The sequence below is a fragment of the Sardina pilchardus genome, chromosome 14, assembly GCF_963854185.1.
Source record: "Sardina pilchardus chromosome 14, fSarPil1.1, whole genome shotgun sequence".
NCBI classification, from domain to species: Eukaryota; Metazoa; Chordata; class Actinopteri; order Clupeiformes; family Clupeidae; genus Sardina; species Sardina pilchardus.
In genome coordinates this window covers 11,514,571-11,529,211 of record NC_085007.1, presented here as the reverse complement: position 1 = coordinate 11,529,211, position 14,641 = coordinate 11,514,571, and the positions used below count along the sequence as shown (strand labels likewise).

The 14,641-nt window shown below is 40.4% G+C and overlaps 1 protein-coding gene across 1 annotated transcript; it reads right to left on the bottom strand.

Annotated features, from left to right (window-relative positions):
* Positions 1-8,912: 8,912 nt before the first annotated feature.
* Positions 8,913-14,340, bottom strand: LOC134101388 (ethanolamine kinase 1-like). Its single transcript, XM_062555025.1, has 8 exons — positions 14,135-14,340; positions 13,334-13,599; positions 12,995-13,129; positions 12,454-12,602; positions 12,046-12,129; positions 11,768-11,925; positions 10,982-11,055; positions 8,913-10,841 (listed from the first exon to the last, which is right to left on the bottom strand). The coding sequence occupies exons 1-8, from the start codon at positions 14,273-14,275 to the stop codon at positions 10,781-10,783; spliced, it is 1,068 nt and encodes a 355-aa protein (XP_062411009.1). The 5' UTR covers positions 14,276-14,340; the 3' UTR covers positions 8,913-10,780.
* Between the last annotated feature and the right edge of the window lie 301 nt (positions 14,341-14,641).

Genomic DNA, 14,641 nt, shown 5'->3' with positions numbered 1-14,641 from the left:
GATATTGAGCATCTTTTATTTTGTATTGCTAAAACTAAATAAAAAAGAATGCCATATAATAGGCCTACATAGGCTATAATTTCAACTAATTGAATAATGTCAACTTGTCAACATCAAAACAAAGCAATGTTAATTGATTCAAAACATATAATGCAAAATAAGTGATTGCATACCCCCTTCAAGTCGGTAGCCTATTCAGTGCTCTCACAAGTTGACCATTTTTTTTAAAGGTATCCTTAACAAGATTTACTCTCAGGGTCCCCCTCTGGTTGGAAAGTGCAATAATAAACTATCTTTTGCAACAAAGTATGAATACAACTCTGACATGATATAGAAGGAATGCACCAACGGCAGTCTGTAGAAAAAGATCACCGAATTCCTGTAGCATAGCAGCTCTTGTGTGTTCAACTGATGATGGGACAATTAATGTAGTAACACCATCCTTCAAGACTTCATTTCAGCAAGGACATGGTTGAAACAGTTTGCAACAACACACATGGTTGTGGTAGAACAGGTTTTATTAAGGTAGGCTATTATTTACTTTATGGTTTTATTATTTACATGTATTGTAGGAAGAATATTTCTGAAGAAAATAACTTAAAATCTGTCCTATCAGTAGCTGATCATCTCTGTCATGAGCATGCTGTAGTACTCTGCTGTTATTGAGGAAAAGACAAGCAAAACTCTATCATGTCTGACACACACACACACACCAAAAACAAAAACAAAAATGATTGTGGATTTACTTGATTTTATCATGTACAGCGGTTGCACACGACTGAAATGTCTTATAAAACTGATTCATGCTGTGACAACCCAATTTGATCTAGACATTTCAATTAAATGTATTAAGTTAAGTTTAAAATGGGCCATCCTCTGTGTCACTCACATACACGTGTGTGTGTGTGTGTGTGTGTGTGTGTGTGTTTGTGAATGACACAGACGCACATACGCATTCACCCATACACTCGCACACCGATCAACACACACATACGTACACACACACACACACACACACACACACACACACACACACACACACACACACACACACACACACACACACACACACACACACACACACACACACACACACACACACTCACCATGACCCCCCACTCCACCAGTAATAATAGTGGTCGATATTATATTTACAGTGAGTATGGCAAAAGCGAAGGAATTGAGAGGAGAGGAGGGAGAAGGAAAGAGAGAGGAGATGAGGAGGAAGGATGAGAGAGTAGACAAGCACAGGAGATAGGAAGTGAAAGAACAGGTGAGGAGAAAGAAATGCAGAGGAAACTAGAAATGTGCATGTTCGAGGACCTTCAAGAGTGGGCTTGCAAAAATGCTAACTGTGGTAACTATGCTAACCAGGTTGACAGAGCCAATTTATGGAGAGCCGGTCCACTCACTATTAACTCCATTGTACCTGCAGTTCCTGTTGCAGTTCCACTAGGGGCGATCACGAGCAAGTGATCAAACAAGGGGGGTCTATGGGGCTAGACGGCTAAATTGGTCTGTTTCACCTGATAGTCATTAAAAAATTGATTTTAGATTGGATTTTAGTTTCTGCAAGCTCAATATGGGTTATAGGTCGAAAGTTGAATGAACAATTACTTATGGCCCTTTAGTTTATCACAGGCTTGGTCGTTGTTGCCCATAACACACTAGCATCCTGCTAATGAATGACGTCATTGACACATATGAAAGGCTTTTTAGAACAATTAAGGGACTTAAAAAATCTAATACTCAGTCATGTGTATTTTCTTTGACCCCCTTTTGCAAACAATATTCCGATTTCTACACAAAAACTTATATCCAGAGAAAAGTGGAAAAGTGGATTTCTCCACTTGCTCGCGATCGCCCTCTAGTTGCAGTACCATGCGGAAGTATTTAGCGAGTGGTCGTTCTCCCCCTATTAGACATTCTCTGAGGTTGATCAGCGAACTTGGCTAATGATTTCTAGCAGTTATGTTAAAAATGCTAATTATGCTAACAATGCTATCTAAGCTAACAATGCTAACCAGGTTGATTAGCTAACTTCGCTGATGATTTCTAACAGTTTTGCAGAAAATGTTAACTATGCTAACCATGCTGGCTATGCTAACAATTCTAAGCAGGTTGATTAGCTGAATTAGCTAATGACGTCTATTATGTCAACAATGCTTAAAAAATAAGGCTGCAAAAAAAATAACCAAAAAAATAATTTCCCCATTCATTTCAATGGGACTGAAAAACCCATTCATTTCAATGGGGAAACGCCTCTGGTGGAGCATGGCGGAACTACAAGGGTCTAAAAACGTGAATACTGGAAAAACGACAACCGGCAGCCATCCGACATTAACAAGCAACCTACACCGGATCGGGCCTGACTTTTTAGTCTTTGAACCATGTCGATAGCTCAAACGCTCTAGGAGAAGAGGCGTTCTCAAAAAAGAGCTGCCTTGAAGACAACTTGCCTTGCAGCAAGCCCACTAATGAGAAGAGACAGAAAGAGAGAAATGAGAGGAGGAGCAAGGGCCAGAGAGGAGAGGATACAAAGATAAAACAGGGAGAAAAAGGAAGGCCAAACAACTATAATCTGTGGAAAGAGGAGAGGATGGGGGCCTTAGACGAATACAGAAAGGGATTGAACTCAGTGAAGAAAGAAATTCCAGTTAGTGTGCACCTCTTGTCACGAGCATGGGGTGTGCCGCGTTCCACACTGCAAAGGCGCATTAGTGGAAAGGTGTTGGGCAGTAAACATGTGTCAGGGCGGAAGCCCTACCTTTCACAAGAGGCGGAAAGGGAGCTTGCTGCCACCCTCAATACCTTGTCGCAGAGGGGGTTTCCTTTCATCAAACGCGATGTCCGGCAGGTGGCATTTGATTTTGCTGCGAAGAACAAGATATCTGGTTTCTCCAAGAGAGCAGGGAGGGCTGGATATCACTGGCTCCACAATTTTCTGAAGCGCAACCCAGAGCTTGGGATGCGAAAACCAGAGGTCCTGTCTGCAGCACACGCTGCTGGACTTAACAAAGTGGTGGTCAACCAGTGGTTTACCCGATACGAGAGTCTTCTGGTTGAGCTGGGAATTGAGGGCACACCGTTACACATCTGGAACTGTGACGAGTCTGGGCTTCAGGACCAGTTCAGTTCCACTAAGGTCGTTGGGCAGGTTGGCCAGCCATATGTGGAGGTTTAGTGCCGGAGAGAAGGGCGAGATCACAACTTATCTGGCAGCATTCAATGCAGAAGGCAGTCGAACCATTATTATTTTTTAAAGGGAAGCATGTTTGTTCTGAGTGGCTACAGGGGTGCCCTGAGAACACCAGTGTAAGGTGTTCAGACAATGGCTGGATTAACTCTGACCTCTTTCTGGAGTGGGGTCAAATGTTCATTCAGTCCCTCCCTAAGGGCCTAGTGTAGACTGTATACTGTCGAATTATGCGAAAACGTGAAATTCAACATTTTAACACAGAAGTTTGTTTATTGTGGAATTTCTCAAAATAGTATCGTGCGACAAGCGACTGTTTTCGATATGGAGGGTCACTGTGTATATCGATAGTAAATAATTCCAGTCATCTGAGAGGTCAATTATTCTGTATGGATCATTTCCCCCTATTTTTGCTATTTTTGTGCTGTATCTTATCCTCTCTTCTGAGCTTAAATGGTCTAAATAATTGTGTGTTAGCCATGATGGCTATCTAGCCTATGTTGCTTGAGCTAGCCGCTACCCTCAAGATGGCGCTCTTCCGCTCTTCCGCAATGGAATTTCGTTGAAAGTGAAAGACTAGTAAGGCGTTGCCAAGCAACCTCTAAAACAGTCACGTTCTATCTCTGTGGCAAACTATTTATTTTGTTAGCAGAAGCGACGAAACCGTAGCTAAGTCATTGTTAAAGACACACTTTGGTAAGTTTCTTTTCTCGTTTTGGCAAGTAGCCGTATAATAAGCGGGATAATGAATAGAAAATAAGTACCTTATAAATAAATAAATAATAGAAATAGAAATAGAATAGAAAATAAGTACCTTCAGGGCGAAACAAGACCTCTTCGCTTTGCGTCAGGGTCCAGGCCTACTAAGTTTCCCAAAAATGGCCAGCGTTCTATACATTATCCCTTACTTAATACCATAATGATTAGGCCTATGTGGTCTAAGGTGAAATGGTTTAGACTGTGTGTGTGTGTGGGGGGGGGGTATCTGTGGACTGTCAAATGCCAAATAAACACAGATATGGACAGGGAAAGATCACAGCTATCAGGTGCCCAAGTTAAATTTGCAGCTGAGAAAATAAATGAAAGGGTTTGTACAGTGCCTAATAAGTAAAGTATAAAAAAAACATTCTACATCAAATTGTAAAGAAGGAAAGCCCACACTAGAGGCGAAGTTCCGGTGTCAGTGTCCAACCACCTGCCTGATTCATTCTGCACACACAGTCTCACTCTCTGAGTCTCAAGGAGAACAACTGGCGGTTTATTAATGGGGGAAGGGTGTTGTCCTTGTGTTCTCTGCTTTTTTTACGCACTCGGGTGTAGTATGCACACATTCATTGGAGTTGGGAGCCCACACACACGCTAGGAATACACTTACACATCCGGAGCAGTGGATAGCACTTAATCCGGCACCTGGGGAGAAGTTATCTGCTGTTCATAAAAGACTCACGCAGTGAACTGCTGGTTATTCCGCTAGGCCGTTGTGTGTTTCAATATCACATCCGTCGTACAAATCGAGCAGGCGATACAAATCATGCTCTGACTCCCAGAGCGGAGGTCCCTCAAGCTCCTGCTCCCCCCTCAAATGAAACTCAGGGTTCATTCACTTCACAGCATCTCCCCATGCCCTTTTACCCACAGATTGGGCTCTCATCTCATGCATCAAAGATGCTTTGGAGTCAGCAGTTTGTAAAGACTTACCCGAAGGAATGCTTAACCTGTTTCCTGAACCAGTAGCTGTTTCCCTTGGCATTTAGGCAATATCCATTTCCGGGATAAGTAATGAGAATTTGTTATACAGTATTACTAGTTGGCTGGTCATTTCCCTCTTCTTCCTGACAAAACAAAATTAGACTGCATCATGTTGTACTTTGGTAGACTGCTTGATGGTGTTTTGAGCTCCCAACATCATCTTCCAGGCAGCACTGCCACTGTTGACTTAAAGCAGAGAATGTCTAATAAGGGGAGAAGGACCACTAGCGAAATACTTCCGCATGGTACTGCAACTAGAGGGCGATCGCGAGCAAGTGATGAATGAATGGGTGGCAATGGAGCTGAACCCCCCAGTACCACATTTGTCTTTATATAATTTTTTCTCCTGAAATTGCATTAATGCATGCGATGCAGGATAACTTGACTTGACAATTAGCTGACCAATACAATTTTCTATATGTGTTGTTATAAAACCTAAAAACCCTTTCAAAGTTTTCATGTCACGTGACACAAGCGAACCACTTTACGGCCATAGACTTAAAAGAAGGTTCAGCTTCACGACGGTCGTAATCGGTCGCGATTGTCGCGAGCATCGATGAGCTAAATGCTAGCATGTTACAGGGAAAACGGCCCATCCTATGAAAAGCAGAAAGGACATGAGTGACTTTTTATTTCATTTCCAGTGGAAAACCCATACTCAGGTAGCTACTACGACAATGTACATTAAGAAATGAAGTTGTCAACTGTGAAAAAAACGAGTTCTAGCCGCTTAGCCCCATAGACCACAATTCATTTATCACTTGCTCGGCAACGCCCCTAGCGGAATTTCAACAGATTGCAGGAACAATCCGGTACAATGGAGTTAATAGGAAGTGGACCGGCTCTCCCTAAAGGGGCTCTGCTTAAAGGCACTTAACCCTAACCTTAACCCATGCCTAACCCTAGCGCCTTCCAGGCAGTGCTGCCTTGAAGACAACTTTGGGGACTCAAAACACCAAGAAACAATTAGGCTTTGTTTTAGTTTGGCTGCTGTAGGGAGTCCTTAGTCAATAAAAGTTTGTCATCTATTCCTGTGTATTGCCCTGGAAATTACATACAATTACAAACATTACAACAACAAGATAGAACTGGCAATACTTTTGCCACCAAACTCACCAAGGAACAATCTTTTATTTTATTTTTAGTTTTAATACTACATAAATAACAGTGATTTCGGGGTTTTCTTTTTAATTTGTGCCAAACATTTTTACACAATAATTAAAACTACATCCCTTTAGCTCAGCTCAATTCCCTTACAGAAATTTCAGGCCAACAGTTGCCGCAAATCTGCGAAAAGGTCATATTTTCACAGGCAAACACTTGGTGGTTAAATTTTGACAATTTTGTAGCAATGTCATATACAAATTAGGTTTGTCACCAGATGTTCATTAGAAGTTTGCCATTACTGGCTAAATGTATGGTAAATCACTGGTGAACACATTGGGAAAGTTACTGTTGCCAGAACTTTGCAGGAAGTTTGCCTCTAGTGGCCAACAGCGGCAAATTTCTGGCAACATTTTGTGTGTTTGTCTGGCAACACGTTTGCTGCAAATCTGTCCCAGCACCTATTTAAATACTGAAATATTTTGAATATCTTTGAAGTCCATAAAAGTGTCAAGCTATAAAATCCTTGTAGGTCGGAGTGTATTAGTAAGCAAACCTGGGCAATAAAACACTACACAGTCCAGCAATGTGGTGATATGATTTAAGATCACAGTTAACCCACAAGCTTGTGTTCAACGGTTTGAGCCAGTACTGGAAGCTCTCTAGCTTATCTCGTTGGCATTTTAGAATTGCTTTGGCTTACACACTGTAGATGCCTTGGAGTCAGCAGCTTGTCAAGACTTCCCCTAAATAGATAGTTTAATACTGGTGTTACAGCGGCCTCTCAATACTTCCCCTAAGCATTAACTTCACCTAAGCATTTATCACAGGCCATGGGGAATCGGGCGGGCATTTATATCTAGTGCGGCTATCACCATACTAAGCTCAGTCTTTTACGATTGAACATTAGACTGAGGAGGCTGCGCTTTATTTTTACTGCACAAGATGCATGATCAATGGGCATAGTTCAAATGAGTATACATTCACTTTTGGATAGTCCTTCAACCAATCAGACAAACAATCGGGGTGCCCCTTTTGGAGCTGTTTGTGATTGGACCCAGAAGATGTGGAGAGGAAGCAGGAGAAATAGATGTGCAGATTTCCAGCCTGAGCTGCAGGGCGAAATCCAAATTGCCAGCAGATCAGGCAGGGTCTGATTTAATGTTACCTGCACTTTTACCAAGATGAGGATAAAAATACATTGTCCAGTCAAGTTAATTTATTAACACATTTCACACAAACATGATTAAATGTTCATATTTACTTGCAATACAATATATGTTTTTGAATTGCATGCATGTTGGAGCAGTAGAATATTACATTTGTCTGATAGATCAATAATATTGGTCCATTGAAGAAAAAATCCTGAATATTGCGTACATTTAGCATCTGAATTGTTAGCATACTTATAGCCCTTAAAAGCTTTGGACATGTGCCTGCATGGGTTTTTCCATAGGACACACCATTTGCCCAACATTTAGTCCTTAGGGGGCGTTACCACGTTACCTATGCCAATAACAAACAATCGACTTATAATCAGCACACCAGGGTAAAATTTGGATCGTTTAGAACCTGTGGTGTGCTCATACTAATTGACTTCTGTTATGTTTCTTTTGACAGAAAATGAAAAGAAAATGCAAGATGTTGGGGCAATTGCTCTGTCACTAGTTTGGAGTAACACGGTTTTAAACTGGAGTTGGAGTTGGGAGTTGGAGTTTAAAACGTAGCAATTGCCCCGTTATTCCTTCTTTTTACAGTTTATTACAATCAACCCAACAAGAAAAGCAGCATCTGAAAGTGCAAAGTGTAGTTCAGTAAAAGTTGAGTTGTTTAACAAAGCACAGGCATTAAGAAACACATACATGTACATCTATAAACATTTGTCCACCAGTTTTTTTAAGTCTAAAGCCCCTCCTTAATATAACAATAATATTATATTCTAAATAAATGTAATTTTACTTATATATGAAGGGTTTAGATGCTCTCCACACATAGTAGGCTATACGTTAATCAAATAATTTAGCTTCAAAGCCTGCTTTATATCACTCTCTTCCTGGTCTGATTTGTAGTCAAAAACCTATGGGAGCCTGAAAAAATATATATTTAAAAAGAAATGTGGTCAGGCAGATTTAGAGGGTTTTTGCATCTGAACTCTTCATATGTTATAAAAATATAAAATATATGTCAAATATAATATATAAGAAACACTGCACTAGGTAAACTGAATGCCAAACATGTAGAATATTCCTTCCACATTAAGTATCCATCACAGTCTTCTAGATCTTTCAGTAATGTGCATACAGGATTTAGAGATATTTGAAAAGCCATGCCCTTAAATCTTACCCCTTGGATCGTAAAGATGTCCCGTGCTCTGCTATGTTAGTTGACAGCAGCTGCTGGGCAGACTGAAACTATGTGCACTAAAAAATATGCCAAGCACCCGTCCTACAGAAGGTGATATGAAATGTGTCTCAAGTTCCTTGAAGCACACATGTCTGGCTACCTTTGGCTACCACACAAGTTACGGCTACCTCTGACTGCTACGTTTTTGCTGTGGCTGCTACATTTATTTTTGGCTGTCCTCTTTGCCTCCAACCTCAACATCAAGTTCATTAAGGACAGCTGCAACAGTTGTGAAATGAGAGGCTGCCAACTCTGGCTGGCTTGGTTTCTTAACCACCTGCTGGGCATTGTATGCATTGTTTTGCTAGGTTTTCATACCATGGCTCTGCCTTCACTTGGCTTCATTTAATTTCTCTGGCTTGGTCTCCTAACCACCTGCTGGGTATTTTATGCATTGTCTTGTTTTGTTTTTATGCAATGTCATGTGGATGTGTTTGTGTTTGTGGTTATATTTGGGGGGGGGGGGGGGGGGGTTATGAGAATGAACAGCCTCTGAGGGATAACAGCCTCCTTTTGGGGATATGTGTGTAATTGGTTTTTCAGGTTTTTCAATATAATGTGTAAATTAAGTGATTGATCTCATCAGATCCTCCTTAATAGATCTCTTTATAGTCAGGGAGCCATGGGGTCAGACCTTGTTTTGTCGGTTAAAGTTTTTTTTTTGCAGAATCTAGTAGACTAGGGGTACCTCTTTAAGATTTAAGAGGGTGCCCGGTGATATCCCTTGGGCAATTTCGTATATTAAGCCTTTCTTGTCCAATGTGTTGACTATAAGGCGGATATGGATGAGTTCCTCTCTCACTCGGAGAACAAAATCTCCACTTGGTTAAAGTTTAACCGACAAAACCAGGTTCACCTAAATTATGGCATTTGGCTCCCGGACTAGAGATCACATTGTGAGCTTAATCTCAAAAATAAAATGATTCTAATGATTTTTTATTTATTCATTCATTCATGGTTTACTAAGGGACAATACACAATGAATGACTGAGCCAGATTAACACAAAGGTTAGTTTACGTAGTTCCTGGGCAGGAGTTGATGTTATCCAAGAAACAGAAAAAACATGTACTGTAGAACTGGGACAAATAGACATTCATCACATGAAAATAAAATACAATCACAATTTACACCGATTCCTATGACTAAGAGAGTTCTGTAGGCATTAAACAGTGACATGGACAATGAAGGAAAAAAGGAATAAATATGAAACACTAAAACATCATGAAACAGTGATAAAAAGTCTTCACGTGCAGTGCTGATTGCTTTTAACCATCTCTTAAAACTTACTTTAAAAGCAGTGAATGTAGTGCGTTGTCTGATGTTAACACAAATACTATTCCCCAGTAAAATATGCCTCTTTGCTTGCACGGCAGTCATATATAAGATTTTTTTTTCTTTTTCTTTTTCTTCCAGATTGTAACTTTTTTTTTTTTTTTTTTTTTTCCAGTAATTTTGTGTCAATGATTCTCGGAGCATTAAAAGACTGTCTTTGTTTTTTTGTTGTTGTTTTGACCCATCGCCCACCCAACGTACCGGACCACTTGAAAGGAGGGTAGGGCAGACACAGTTTTCTGTGTCAAAAACCGTAGGTTCTAATCTAGGATGACCAAATCTTTTTTTGTATGTTGGTCTCCAGGGGCCATGTCAACACATCGCATATCCACTCATTTGAGTCATAGTTAGTTAAAAATGAATGCGCTAATAAAATACGCTATTAGCTACACACACACGCACACACACACATGCATAGCCTATGCATGCACACACCCACCCACACACACACACACACACACACACACACACACACATACACATATGCATGCATTCTTGGTCCTGTCCTTCACATTAAGGCCTTTCCTGAAACAGTTTTGCATTACGATGCTCCTGGTATGTTGAGAGGTCTGGAGTTTTAATTACAACTTGGACAAACCTAAATTCCACATGTGTAATTATTTTTGGAAAGTATTTCTGAAGTCCATATTATTCTCTGTGTAAGGTGTATGTAGTGTCTTCAGTGTACAATCTGGACCAGGCAACAACCCCTTCCCCCAATCATAAGAAATCATACTATGAGAGCTGATAGGCTACTCATAGCTGGAACCAGATCGGGTAGCGTATCTGTAGTTCAATGAAACGAGACATAAGAGACAAATTTGACTTGCTTTGATGTCACAATACATCAAACTTTCATAAAATAATGCAACATACTCTACCTTGTCTGTGGACATCATTATTTGCTGGATAAACGAACAGTGTGTGTGTGACAGAGGAAAAGTGCTTTAAGTGGAATGTAATAGGGCCTTAACATCTATATCCATCTTGCCATTTTACATTCCTAAGTATTCTTCCTTTATCTCAAAGTAACGCTTAAACCTGGCATTGGCATATCTGAAAGTAAAAGACATGACAGTTCATGGGTCATTTCATAGATTCTACAGGTTAAGGGCAGATTCTACAGGTTAAGGGCAGATTCTACAGGTTAAGGGCAACACACAAGACTGAATGACAGCCATAAATGAAAGACTTACCTCATGAAGTCAAAATTGATAGCCGAATGTCTGGCTTGAATAACTGCCCATAATCCCCAGAAGAGGTGTGAAGCCTGAAACAATAAGGTAAGATGGTTATAAGTTAATGGCTATAGTAACTGGCTGTGGGATGGTGTGTTGAAGAAGCTGAATCAGTGGGCTTCTGAGGGACACGGCAAAGAAACAGACACTCATGTCTCAGACCTGGACAGAGTGGAATGGTTGGAGGCCTACTTAGGCGTGTGTGTGTGTGTGTGTGTGTGTGTGTGTGTGTGTGTGTGTGTGTGTGTGTGTGTGTGTCTGTGTCTGTGTCTGTGTCTGTGTCTGTGTCTGTGTCTGTGTCTGTCTGTCTGTCTGTCTGTCTGTGAATATAGAATCTGTAGAATCTGCTTTTAATCGTTTAATGTGATTTCTTTTCCACTCACTGTGTGACTGAATGGTGAGTTGGCAGTAGAGACGCCCCTAGTGAGGAAACACAGCACTCAGTGAATCCTCCATATGAATACATGGAGTTACTTTGTAAGGCTGATTTTCCATATTTTATTAATGAAAATTATGAGAAGTGTCCTTTTTTCCACTTGAGCCCCTGCCCCCCACAATCTCTGTGTATGTGCCTGGTCTCTACACATATCCCGCCCCTACATGTATGCCTCCCTATTCACTTGAATAGTAAAATAGCAGCCCGTTATACCACTGCTTGGTCAAATTATTATTATTTTTCGATATACCGTGTGTGTGACAGTAAGGATGTGTGTGTGTCTGGTGTGTGGTTGTGAAGGAACTCACCAGATTAAACTTGCAAACTGTGATATAGAGGTTCTTCACGTCATTCTCTGAGATGGTATCTGTGCCTGAGCAGCTCTCGTACCTCCTTATGTAAGCAGTCAGCCAGTCCATCTGAAGCTCCACGCTGGGATATCGACTGTAGTCAATGTTGCTCACACCTGCAATATTCATTAAAAAGCAAAAATAACAATCATAAAAGGACCACTTATTTAACTATATTAAATTGTATTGTATTATATTAAATATGTATACAATTAAGTTAAATTTATTTACCGTACCTGCATATTCATTGAAAAAGTTGCCAATATCAAAAGCCTGATAGTTAAAATCACCATATTCATAATCAATGAATTTCACAGTGCCTGAGAAACACAGATTGAGAACATTTTGTAAGTAGTGTTGTTGGCCCAGTACCATAATATGGCAAGCCTAGCAGATTACTATCTAAAAAAAAACATTTCTCCATGGATACATACTTGTGTCTACTATTTTACGAGTAAAATGCAATCATTGGCAGAATGTTTAAGCTCTGGACCTTCAAAGATACCAAGCACCTTTAGCTTGTTCCCAATGACATGTTCAGGTGAAATGGGACTGACAGTATGGCGACAGGGAAGTCAAGTTGATTGTTTTTTAAAGGGATGCTCGTCTGACACAAACCTCACTCTCCATGACTTGGCACTCACCTTTGGTGTCATTGTAGATGATGTTAGCTGGTGAAAGGTCATTATGACACAGCACGGTTGGAGAGTATATGTGACCAAGTCGTCTTTTTAAATCGTGCATTTCATTTCTCAGAGCCTCCACACTGGTAGTCTCTGGTAGACGCAAAGAACTGGATCAGGAGGGAAAGAGTCCATGGGAACAGGTGTCATTTATATAGAGGCAGTATCACAGATTCATAATAAGAGTCATGTTAAAATGCTTTAGCCTGCGGTACTGTATTCTAGCCTATATGGTCTCTCCTTGTTTGATGACAGTTTGACCATAATCTGATTGTTCAGTGATTGATACACTGTCTTCAAGACAAAACTAGGACTGTTGAATAATTACACATAATCATCATTCATTAAACTTGCTAAGGGTTAAAGAACATTAAACATAACTATACATACACCATGAATGTAATTGTAAGACAGATAGCTGCAAACTTCTGAAGCTTAACACATAATTTTGGAAATAAATTATTTGGCATTGTGCTATAATGTATTTTGAATTATAACTCACCTTGGCATCTCATCATTTTCAGAATCCTGTACCAGCTGAAGGAAATGGGCCATTTTGGTCCAGAGGAAAGCCTGAGGTGGGGGGCCATCTCTGGGCTTGATGATGTGGATTTTTGCCATTTCCTCTGCAGTTAGCCTGGATATTAGCACAAAGAGCGCAGACAACGTATAAAATTGATATGTTATTCATAAAGAAAGATGTAGTGTGTGAGAGAGTGTTGTGGTGCTCTAATGGTGCGCAGATGCTGCAACAAGGCAATTTCTACTAAAGGATTAATATAGTATGTAGCTATGAAAAGATCCTACCCTCCAGGAGAATAACACAACAATTCAACTGTACCTGTAAACAACAGGCTGCCTCAGTAGCTTGTCATCGAGCGCCATGCCTTGCAAAAACTCATAGCAAATCCCATTTTCAAAGCTGCAGTACAACTTGGGGCCACAGCGATGTTCGTAAAGTATCTGAAATATCTCTTTCTCTTTGCGTCGGTCCAGATAGAGGTCTGTCATGTGGCCATACACCCGCACCAGCACCACATCATCCGAGGACCGCAGGCAGCCTGTGTAGAAGCCTGTCAACTGGTTGGTGGTGCCTTCTGTAAAGACCTGTCAATGATTAAAAAATAGTTTTGGCACACTTTAAGCTGACACACAGTTAGTAGTGTCAGCTATGATGTGCAGAGGAAGTAAAATTATACACTTATCGCATGTGAACAAGGAGCCATAAGAAGTTCATTTCTGTATTCATGGCTTTGTAGGAAAACATGACAGATGGTTCTGTTGACAAATATTCAGTGCTTGCAGTTATCAGTTACCTTAAATATATGGTCTGAACAACTTCATAACTTCTATAGTCACATAGGGAAACTAAGCTGTACATGAAAGTAACCAAATGAAAAATCCCTAGTACGGTATGTAGTTCACACTTCACAGTACAGAAAGAAGAAAATACATGTATTATCCCCATGAACACACTGTTGCCATTTTAAAGGCATAACATGTAGAGGACACTGGCATGCATCGAACATCAGATCTTTTCCATGTCAAGGTCCATATTCTATTCATGGTATTGCATTTGTGGCAGAGAAACCAAAAATAGTGCAATTCAAACCAACAGTGGACATTAAATGATCAAACTTGCCTTTTTCTTAATGTCTTCTATCCTCCACTGTGGTCTAATAATCCTCAGCAGCTTCACAACACCGTTGTGGGAATCCTCATCCTCCTTAATGTGTATGTTCAGGTGAAGAAGCCCACTTGTCTCACCTGTAGTGTCCCCCATTCTTAACAGTGACTTTGTTTTTCAGACTATTTAGCTACAATAGCTGAACTGGTGTAGTCGCTAGAAGGCAGGCAGCTTATGGGAGTGCAAAGTGCAGAGTAAAACATTAAAAGATTATAAGGGAAATGGGTCATGAGAGTAGACTAATCTTATGAGTGTGACTCATTGTTGGTCTCTTTCTTGGCTGCTAGACCATAATTCACCCACGGGGTTAACTAACTAATTTTGTGAACTGCAATAATGATCTGAGTTGATCTGTTTTATTATTAGGCCCTTATTATTATTGTTATTATTATTACCTCCGCCAAGAAGGTTATGTTTTCTCTGGGGTTTGTCTGTCTTTTTGTCTGTCTGTTTGTCTGTTAG